At 55.0% G+C, this 9482-nt stretch overlaps 1 protein-coding gene across 1 annotated transcript in view; it reads right to left on the bottom strand.

Moving 5' to 3' along the window:
• Nucleotides 1–1449: 1449 nt before the first annotated feature.
• DENND2A (DENN/MADD domain containing 2A) overlaps nucleotides 1450–9482 on the bottom strand; it is a 37707-nt gene continuing 29674 nt past the window's right edge. Inside the window, exons 14-19 of the mRNA XM_009577745.1 lie at nucleotides 7438–7615; nucleotides 6605–6646; nucleotides 5122–5239; nucleotides 4248–4487; nucleotides 3084–3170; nucleotides 1450–2175 (exon numbers count right to left, since the gene is read on the bottom strand). Coding sequence (XP_009576040.1) covers nucleotides 2144–2175; nucleotides 3084–3170; nucleotides 4248–4487; nucleotides 5122–5239; nucleotides 6605–6646; nucleotides 7438–7615 — 697 coding nt within the window. The 3' untranslated portion in view covers nucleotides 1450–2143. The remainder of the gene's footprint in view (nucleotides 2176–3083; nucleotides 3171–4247; nucleotides 4488–5121; nucleotides 5240–6604; nucleotides 6647–7437; nucleotides 7616–9482) is intronic.

The raw sequence follows: 9482 nt of genomic DNA on the forward strand, positions 1-9482 counted from the left end.
CGCAGTTTCCCGGGCCACCACCACCTCCTGTGACAGACTTGGCTTTAAGTAGCGCCAATTGTGCTCAGTACGCCTGAGGGGCAGCCCCCCACGCCCCTGCCTGGCCACCCCTGCGGGAGCCTGACCCCTGGGGGGAGATAAATGCTGCTGGCTTCTCTGACCCCCTCTATCGCTGCTTCAACTGTCCCCGCAGACAGTTGAGTTGGGGAGCGTAGAGCTGCACGTGCTGCCTACCTGCCCCCCGCCTGGCATGGCACTACTGCTGTCCTGCATCTATGGTGCTCACCACAGAACCACAGAGGGGTTGAGGTGGGAAGGGACCTCTGGAGGTCATCTGGGCCAACCCCCTGCTCAAGCAGGGCCATCTAGAGCCATGTGCCCAGCTTATCTGGTCCCCAGATAGTGGCACATGTCACAGACATAACAAGCCCCATTACACTGGGAGCCGACGAAGCACCACCTCTCCAAGCACTCACCCCGCCGCCTCTCCACCCACCCAGCTGCCCGCTCCTGCCACCACCCCTCACAACCCATTTCCTCTGTCCTCAAACACAGAAAAGGAAGAGGCTGCCGCTGTAGGAAACTTTGGAAACGCAGGCTTCAAGAGATTCACAGAGCAGCACTGGACCCACAGCTCCCTCTCCGTTACCGAGTGGAGGTGAGCTCCTGTGAACCCCACTGCTGGTCAACAAGGCCTCTCGCCTGGGAAAACCCACTGACCACAGGGGCACCCGGACCGCTTTCAAAACCTCTGGCAGCCCTGTGTAGCCCAGTGAAGCACGGCTGCCCACAGCACAGGTACCCACACGCAGCTCTCACCCTGCAACCCCCGAGAGCTGGGGAAGAGACTTCCCTCCAGGCCATAGCAGAGCTACCCTCTGGCTTCCTCTCTGAGGAGCAGAGGAGACCCAAGGATGCTCCAGCTGCTCTTGACTCTGCCCTCACAAGCAGTGCAAGGGAAACAGCTTTTGCACCAATTGGAAAGAGCCCTCACCTCCCCTCAACCTCCACGCGCCTTCCCTGTCACCACCCCACCTTTCCCCCTCACCAAAACAGACAGAGGAGAGGTGAGCAGGAGGGGGGAAATGGCAGATCCTACCTCTTCCCCAGCCAGGAGCTCAGAAGGCAGCAGCAGGCAGGCTCCCCTTGCCTGCTTTCTACTGCGCTCCCTGGCAGCAACACCTGAGATGGGAGAGGAGAGCCCACCCGACCTTTGGGAAGCGGTCTCCCCGGTGAGACCCTGCAGGTGAGCTCCACTTTGGGCTCCCCCTGCAAGCAGCCAGGCAAGGGAACGAGGCCACCCAGGCTGCGAGGCTCACGGGGAAGCCAAGGGCTCGGCCAAGCCAAGGGCTCAGCTGGTAGATGTCCTCTCTGGCTCAGGCTCGGTGCCATGTGGGCCGGTGGGCAGACACAGCTCATCCCCCTCCCCAAAACACCAAGGGTCCGCACGCCTTTTACACCACTCGCTTTTAATTACACTGTGTAAGGAAAGGCTTCTCCTCGTGCCAGGACCTCCTGGCACAGCCACCCCAGGAGCTGGCTGGCCAATTAAGTCCTCAGTAGGTTTAGTGGTTCCCCCTCACCCTTCTCCCTTGCTTGGAAGCTCCTCCCGGTCAGTCCACATCATCCCTGCAGCCCTCAGCGTGTCTTCGCTTTGCGGAGACCTATTTCCATACATCTCTGTTCCTCCCCTCCTCCATGCCCGAGCTTTGCCTGCACAGTCCCGTGGGAGTCCCGCTTTGGCCTCCTGCAGCACCAGGCAGAGAGGAGGCAGGGCAAGAGTCATCGGTTAATAATTGTTCTAACCCCCATATAAATAGAAAAATACAACAAAACAAAGAATTGACTAGCTAAGAGATCCAATCCGCTGGGACGCCTGCAACGTGCTAGTGCAGAGTTCAGAGAGTCCTTGGTCCAGTGCATGGTACTGTAGATATCCAGAAACCTGTCCCAGCAGCCCCACAGCCATCAAATCTTCCTGCGGCACCACACGTCTGTGCGAGCGCGTCCTGGCCGTGGTCAGCTCGCCCATGGCTGTTGGCTCCGGGGAGCAGGCCGAATGGGAATGGTTGATAATAGTCTGATTTATTGCTGTTAAATGGTAAGGCCATTCTCTTCTGTGGAACAAGGATGTGCTTCGCTCTTACTTTTTGTGGAGGAATTTCATTTTGCTACCTGGAGAGACAGAGAAAGAAAAACGGACTTCCCTCAGTGACAGGCAAAACAAGTGTCATTCCTCACCACCACTGGCTGAGCAAGCCTATGCAGAGAATCACCCCTGCTGCCAGCCCTGGGTCCTTACCCACAGCCACCTGCCCTGCAAAGCTCAAGCAGGTGCCTGCAGAGCAGGCCGTGCCTCTGCCCACCCCCTGGAAGCAGCGCTGCAGCCTGCAAGCCCCCAGGCACACCCTCCAGACCCCATTTGCCCAGCAGTCCTGGAAGGTGAACGTTATTACTAAGCTCACCTGGCCAGAGCACGTGTAGGTAAGAGGCACGGCACACCAGCCCCACACACACTGCTGCTCTTAAACGGCCAAGAAAAGACACGAGGGCCAGGGATGCGATCTGAACAGAAGATCAAACTCTCTTAGCCATGGTGCCCAATGACTTATCAAGGACTTCTAACCTCAGTCTGGAGCTCTCATCTAGCTCCTCTTACAGTGGAAAATGGATTCAATAGTAGGATACTCCTGAGCGATTCCCACTGCTGATCCCCTAGGGCAAACCTGAAGGCCATGGAGACTGTGTCACTCCCCCCATCAGGAACTGCATCCACCACCCTCAAGTCACTGGTTGCTCCATTGCTTCCTCAGACCGGCCCATCCCCTTTGGAAGACACAGACATAGCTCATGGCCCAAACTTTGGTTCTCCATCAGCCTTCAGACAAGTGGCAGATCAGCGGGCAGAGCCAACAGTGTGCCAGAGCAGGGATCCATGGCCGGGCACGGATCACTCAAGGCTCAGAGCACATGCAGTCACTAGCAGAGTCCTGCCACCCTTCAGCAGCTTCTCTGCTGCCAAACCTGAAGGCAATAAGAAGCCTAAGCCTCCTGAGAAGCCAAAGGTTTTGCTCGTTCCTTACCCAGGCCTTTCAGGAACCTATTGACTCCACTCTGCTCCCCACTGGGAAGTGTTTCCAGGTACTCTTGAGCCCGTACCTCAAACAGACCTGCAGAAAGAAAGAAGTCAACAACTTCTATTTTGCTTCCCTATAAATAAAAGTAAGAATGCCCATCTGAAAGCACACTGTCCCAGCTTACCGAGAAACTGTTGCACATGAGAGGGAACAACTCACCCCACCTCCTCCACCAGCTGAGCCCAGATCTGGGGCAGGAGCTTTGGTTTGCCTCCTCCCTCCCTACTGCAAGGCTGACTGAGCTTTCGTATCTCACACAGGGAGAAACAAAACCTCTGTTCATTCTGCTACGAACGCGGCTAAGTCCAGAAAGTGAGATCATCTGAGGAATCGTCACACGGGTTTTACCATGCTGCAAAATCTCTTTTACTCAGCCACCTATTCAAGTGTCTGCTGCTCATGAGTGCTTGGGAGGAAACTGCTAAGCCAGCACCAAGCAGCAGCAGGGATGAGAAACTTCAGTTGCCAGTAGAGCCCTCGGGACTGTGGGATAACAGGAATGAAACAACATAAGCAGCTCTGGGAAGGACATGAGCATCCATATTTTCTACTAGCCAAAACAGCCATAACCTGTTCAGCCAGTTCTTCCTCTAGACACGGGAAGGGGACGTGAGGGACTGCAAGTCATTCCAGCAGTGCACTGTGACAGTCCTGGTGGGAATTCAGCATGGAACGAAGAGGCACACACATGGCGGATACTGCTTATGTCCCTTACTGCAGCAGTGAAGGGTGGCTGTAACCCCAACCTCAACGAGAAACTACCAGATCGTGCACAAAAAACCCCTGTTCTCCATCAGCCGGTTCCCATGCACTGTGCAAACACTATGTTTCACCACGCTCCTGTGAGGTGATGCTCCCCTTTGGAAAGGTAAGGAAACAGAGACAAAAAATCCCCGAGTGACTTCTTGAAGGCTGCACAGAGGTGTCAGAACAAACCATCAGCCTGCGCTGGCGCGTCCCTACCACATCCCTCCCGGTGTCCCTGCATGGACACTGCAGCCTCCAGCCGCGGTCCTGGGGATAGAGCTGGCGGCTGGTGAGCACCGCTGGGCTATCATGGGAGCAACAGCGGAGTTTCCATGACTGCAGACCCCAGGCAGAGCCCCTCACCTCTGACCCCCTGCTTCCGCAGCTCCCGCTCCTGAATGAAGCCCCCGAACATCTGCGTCTCCATGAAGACCTCCAGGAAACGTCGGAGGCTCTTGGAGGAGACAGACTTGCGGAAAGCCTCGCGCTGCAGGGTCCGCTCCTCTCGCTCGGTGGGGGTCAGGAAGAGGGAGTAGTGGCCCACGATCTCCACAAAGAAACGGACAAAGGCCTCGGACACCACCTCATTCAAAGGGCTGGTCTCTAAGGAGAAAAGAAAGAGGCAGCAGTGAGGACAGTGCTGTAAGGACATGCTAGGGAAAGCCCTGGGCACAAACTCCCTGGCTTTTTGAAGATCTAGCCTGAGCAGAAAAAGCTGCTCAAGAGACAGCATCCTAGGAAGCGATTGCCATGGAAGAGGACTGAGCTGCTACTACTTTGAAAGCCACCAAGCTTTGTCTCAGCTCCCCTGCAACCAGGAGATGCCCATACTGCCCCCCAAAGAGCTGTCTCAGCCCAGTTGCCTGTGAGCCGCACGGCCACTTCCAAGACTGCAGCTCTGCGGGTGGACTGTCCCCCAGAGGAGCCTGCATCACTCACATGGTCGGCAGCAGAGAGAGGCCTGTGGGACACCCCCCGAAAGGAGCAGAGGTGGTCCCTGGAGCTGTAAGAGAAGGATGGGCAGAGCCAGGAAGGGGTAGATACTGTTTCTCTTCACACAAAGAGAACTGTCCCCTGGTGCAATGGAGTATTTAACACAGTTTCAACTAAAATGCTCACCTACCTCCAATTTCTGTGGTGTTAAATTCAATACAAGCCTAGTTCTCCCCTAAGAAGCAACAGGAGAAAAAGGGGCAGGAAGAGACATGGTTTTAAGCTGAAAGAAACCGTGCTTTACCCTGCTTGCCATTGACGGGACCCTCCTCCTTGTCACTCGCCAGCTCATTCCTCTGCTCCAAAATGTGCTCTAGGGCAGCCTGCAGCTTGCGGGGGAGGATGGAGTCCTCATCTTCCATCTGCAAAACAGAGCCACCTTCTCAGGGCTTGGGGCCAGGACACAGCCAGCCCCTGCCCTTCTCGCCAGCTCCTATCCCGTCCCCAGCACGGCAGGGGGAGCACTAAAAATGAACCGTGAAGAGAGGAAGAGGGAGAAGGCGTAATATGCTTGGCACATTCCCAGCACCTCCCAGTGCAGGATTATCAAGAAGCATGAGAGAAAAGAGAAAGGGGGTATCTTGTTCCAAATATTCTCCTATTCTGGAAGAATTTCAGGTGTCCGATCCAAGAGGCTACTGGGCAGTGCTCACCTGTAGCCCCATGGTCTGCCTGCGAGCACTCACACCACCACAAAGAGGACGTATCTGAACAATGCTGGAGTGCAGCCAGGTGAGCACAACCCCCTGCTCAGCTCTGCTCAGGCACTGATCGAGTTACGGGGGCGTAACGAGTTCCTGCAGACCAAGGAACTGCAGGTGACTGCGTGCAAGCTCCTACCAGCCCTGGCTGAGACAGCGTGATTTAGCTTAAACCTCCAAAAGAGAGGTGTAAGGTAAAGCATTTCCCTGCAGCTAAGGCAGCTGGCAAGTGAGAACTGCACCGAAGGAGTGGCCTTCACCCACACGCTACTCCCTGCAGCAGGAGGTGCGCTTCTCCCATCCCACCCGCGGGACCTGAGGCACAGCAGAGACCACGCAGCCAGCACTGCTCAGCGATCTGCTGAAGAGCTTGGGGGCAAAACTAGCTTCCTGGGGCAGGAGCACATTTGCTCCTCTATCCTCTTCTCTTCAGTATCCCGCTTCTCCTCTCCACGACAAAGGGCAGTAAAAATCAGCAGGCAATCTCATCTGCAGAGCAACTGTTAGGTTCCCGTTTACCAGCTTCCTATTTGTGACCCATCCAGTGCAAGGAGTGAGGAATCACAAGCTCCTTGGGCAGGAAGGGATTTGAAGAAATCATCAAGGCTCCCTTCCCCGCTCAGGGCTGGGTATGCGATAGGAGCGGGACTGACAGGCACAGGCTGAAAGAGCCCGTGCTGCTCCCCAGCAGACAGTGCTAAGCTGAGGCTTTCCGGCTTTGCCCTCAGCCTTACAGGATGCCACTTAAGGACCCACAGTGCTCAAGTGCCACTGTTTCCCCCTTTAAAAAAAAAACAGAGAGAGAAAGAATGCACAATGATTCTGTCCTCAACAGCTGTGATTTGGGACTCTCATATTACATACGTACACAGCAAACCCTGTGACACTGCCAACCACAAATCGTGCCTCAGTTTGCGTGGAGAGTAAGCGATCCAGCCAGCCAGGCAGGTCAGCAAACACAGATGGAGGTAAGGTGAGATGGAAGAAGGGGATAGAAGATGAAGGATACGAAATAGCTCTGCTCACCTGTCTCAGAAACCGGTTATTTACAAGGTCAACGACGAGGACCTAAGAATGAGAGAGTAAGAATAAAAAGGGGAAGTCATTATTTCCATCCTCAGAGTTTATCTTAATCTGTCACTGCTCTGGATGAAACACTTCAGCCCTGCCCCTGCTCCTCCTACCCACCACTGCAGCTGGAGCAGGCACCCAGTGCGAGCCAAGAACAGAGCCCTTGTTGCGGCTTTCTAACGACTTCACCGCAAACGACAGAACAGCTTGGACAGCAGGAGGCTGTGCTCCAAGCCCAGCCCACTGCTCCTTACCACCACGTCGGGGTCAGAGCTCCGTCTTTTCTCCCCTTGCGCCACACCGCCGTGCCCTGGGTGGGCAGGGATAGAAATGCCTCCCCGACCACATTCAGCCTTGCTGCATTCACCCTTGCACACCATGAATTGGTCTTCCTAATTATTTATTCATTTTATTAGGCACCTGTGTTAATTAGAGGGGCAGCTATCCTGGTCAATTTATAGCAATCATACTTCAAGCCTGGCAGACTTTGCGCTTAGCCCCTAGACAACACTATCCAGAAACCAACAGTAACTTTATAAAATCACCTCCTACCCACAGCAGCCCCATAGGGAGATTCCAGCCCCCTGCCTTCCCAAGACAAGCCTCCCCGGGGGATGTCCGCCTCCTCCCTCACCCCACGCTCGCAGGAGCCAGAGGACGAGACCTCAGCTCCTTCACGCCGCCAGCTGCCAAGGCAGACTCTCAAGAGCAGTCTTTCCGGGACAGAAGACAACTCAGTCCACTGGAAGCAACCGAGAGCAAGGCTGCGGTGTGGGTGCATGGCTCACCTCCTCCACTGGGAGCTCCTTCAGGCGGGGCAGGGAGCTGGAGAGCAGGCCGATGAGGAAGGGGGTGGGCGAGCACACGATGTCGATCATGGAAGGCGGCAGCACGGGGATGTAGGTGTGCTGCCAGGTGAAGGGGTACAGGAGGGCCACTGTAGCGTGGCAACACTTGGAGAGAGTGCTGGAAGATGAAACACAACCAAGGGCAATGGCCAGTCAGGAGATGAGTGGTGCTTCCTAGAAATCAGGGCTCTTTCAATTGTTCCCTGATTGATCTCTGTAATTACTAGGGGCTTTCACAAATTTCTGATCCCATTTTCCAGCTTCAGGAGCAGTAACCCATAACAGGAGGCCATGTTTTGAAAGACAATCCTGACCCACACACATGTGACAAGAGATGGGTTCCACTTAATCCAGCATCTGCTCCTCCAGTGCCCTGATGGGAAATACCACACAGACATGGGGTCTTACATGTCACTGCCTCTCATTGGAGAAATGAGTTTATTCTCTTTCATGGGAAAGCCACGGGTCTGAACGCACAGGGGCCATACTGTCCAGCATAGACAGCACACAGCCATGGAACGCAGAAGACGGCTCCACCACTACAGCAGCTATATTTTGGGCTGCACTGTGGCCCACTTACTTGCTGGCCATACTCTTGGCCTTGTCAGCACAGCTGGACGGCCCGCTTGGACCCCGTGGCAAAGCCCTGGGTGTAACCTGCAGCCACAGGGTCCCCAGGTGTTCCTGCAGGTCCAGCCCCTTGGCTTGCTACCTGTGCAGGATACATGCTTTGCCTTTGGGCAACCCTTAGCAGGAGTAATCGCATGCCAATGGCACGCTTTTCTCTTGGTCCCAATCACACCGATAGCTCCTAGCAGCTGTGCCAGAGCACGGAGGGAAGGCAGCGGTCTCCAGCTGAGGCTGTCCAGGCACCCTGCAGCCTGTGGAGCCTGCCAAGGCTACTCAGAACCACGGGAGAGTGAAATCCCAGGAGGGGAGCACATCCTCTGCAGGATGCTGTCTGTGGCTCATGGGACCGCAGCCTTCCTCTTCCCCCTTCAAATGCCACCAGCAGCTTGGCTGTAAGCGTCTTTGTTGACAACTTCCAAGAGGGTCCGTCCAGAAATCCCATCAGCTCTCTGGCAGGAGGCAGGCAAGGTCTGCAGTCAGACACGGCAGAGCTCGCCGCAGGGCACCAGTTACTCATCTGTTCTGGGTCTGGAAGCATTTGTATGCATCAAGGGAGCGGGAAGGCTCGCCACTATAAACCTGTATATAACGTCATTTTGTTTTACTAGCATCCAGGTCTCGAAAGGCTGGAGGAGGGGAGGGAGGCTGGTGCAGCCGGGAGGATTCACGTTGCCGAGGAAGGGCGCGCAGCTGGCTCCTGTTAAACTCCACAGGGGAATTTACACTCAGCAACCCGGATCCGGCAGTTTATTGCTGACTTGAGAGGGAAGGGGTTTGATGGGTGTGGACTTGAGCTCGCTCTGAAAAGCGAAGCCTGCTTTCCCTCCCCGCCCCCTGCTCCAGCTAAGTCTGGCGGATTTGAATCCCTGCACTGTAACACTAACACATGCTGAGCTGGGCTACAGCTGGCTGGCTCTCATCCAATAAGTTCAGTTTAACAGAACATGATTCTGGTTGCTGGGACATCAGTGTGATCATATGAAGTAATCAGGCAGTAAACATCATTAAACACATGACGCTTTTTGGAGATAAGTAAATCCCAGAGGAGAGGCTGGAATCTGCTTAACATGAGAATTTTGTCTGGGACTGCAACAGGTAGGGAACGGGTGCTCGGGAGGGATGCTTGGGATGTGTGCACTGAGGAAGTCTCTTCACAAGATGGGGATAGTTTCCCCTCCCTGCACTCCCAGAGGCTTGTCTTTTCTTAAGGGGATACTCTACAAAAACAGAGGAGGACCCTAAAGGCTGTGTCACAGACTGGTAGCTTTAAGCCTTTAAAAAGGAAAAAAACCCCTCAGTTTCACTTCCTTGTTTAGGAGGTCTGGGCGTATGCCCCTCCCTTCTGCGCATTCATT

This window comes from Fulmarus glacialis, unplaced genomic scaffold, assembly GCF_000690835.1.
Source record: "Fulmarus glacialis isolate BGI_N327 unplaced genomic scaffold, ASM69083v1 scaffold5470, whole genome shotgun sequence".
Lineage (NCBI taxonomy): Eukaryota > Metazoa > Chordata > Aves > Procellariiformes > Procellariidae > Fulmarus > Fulmarus glacialis.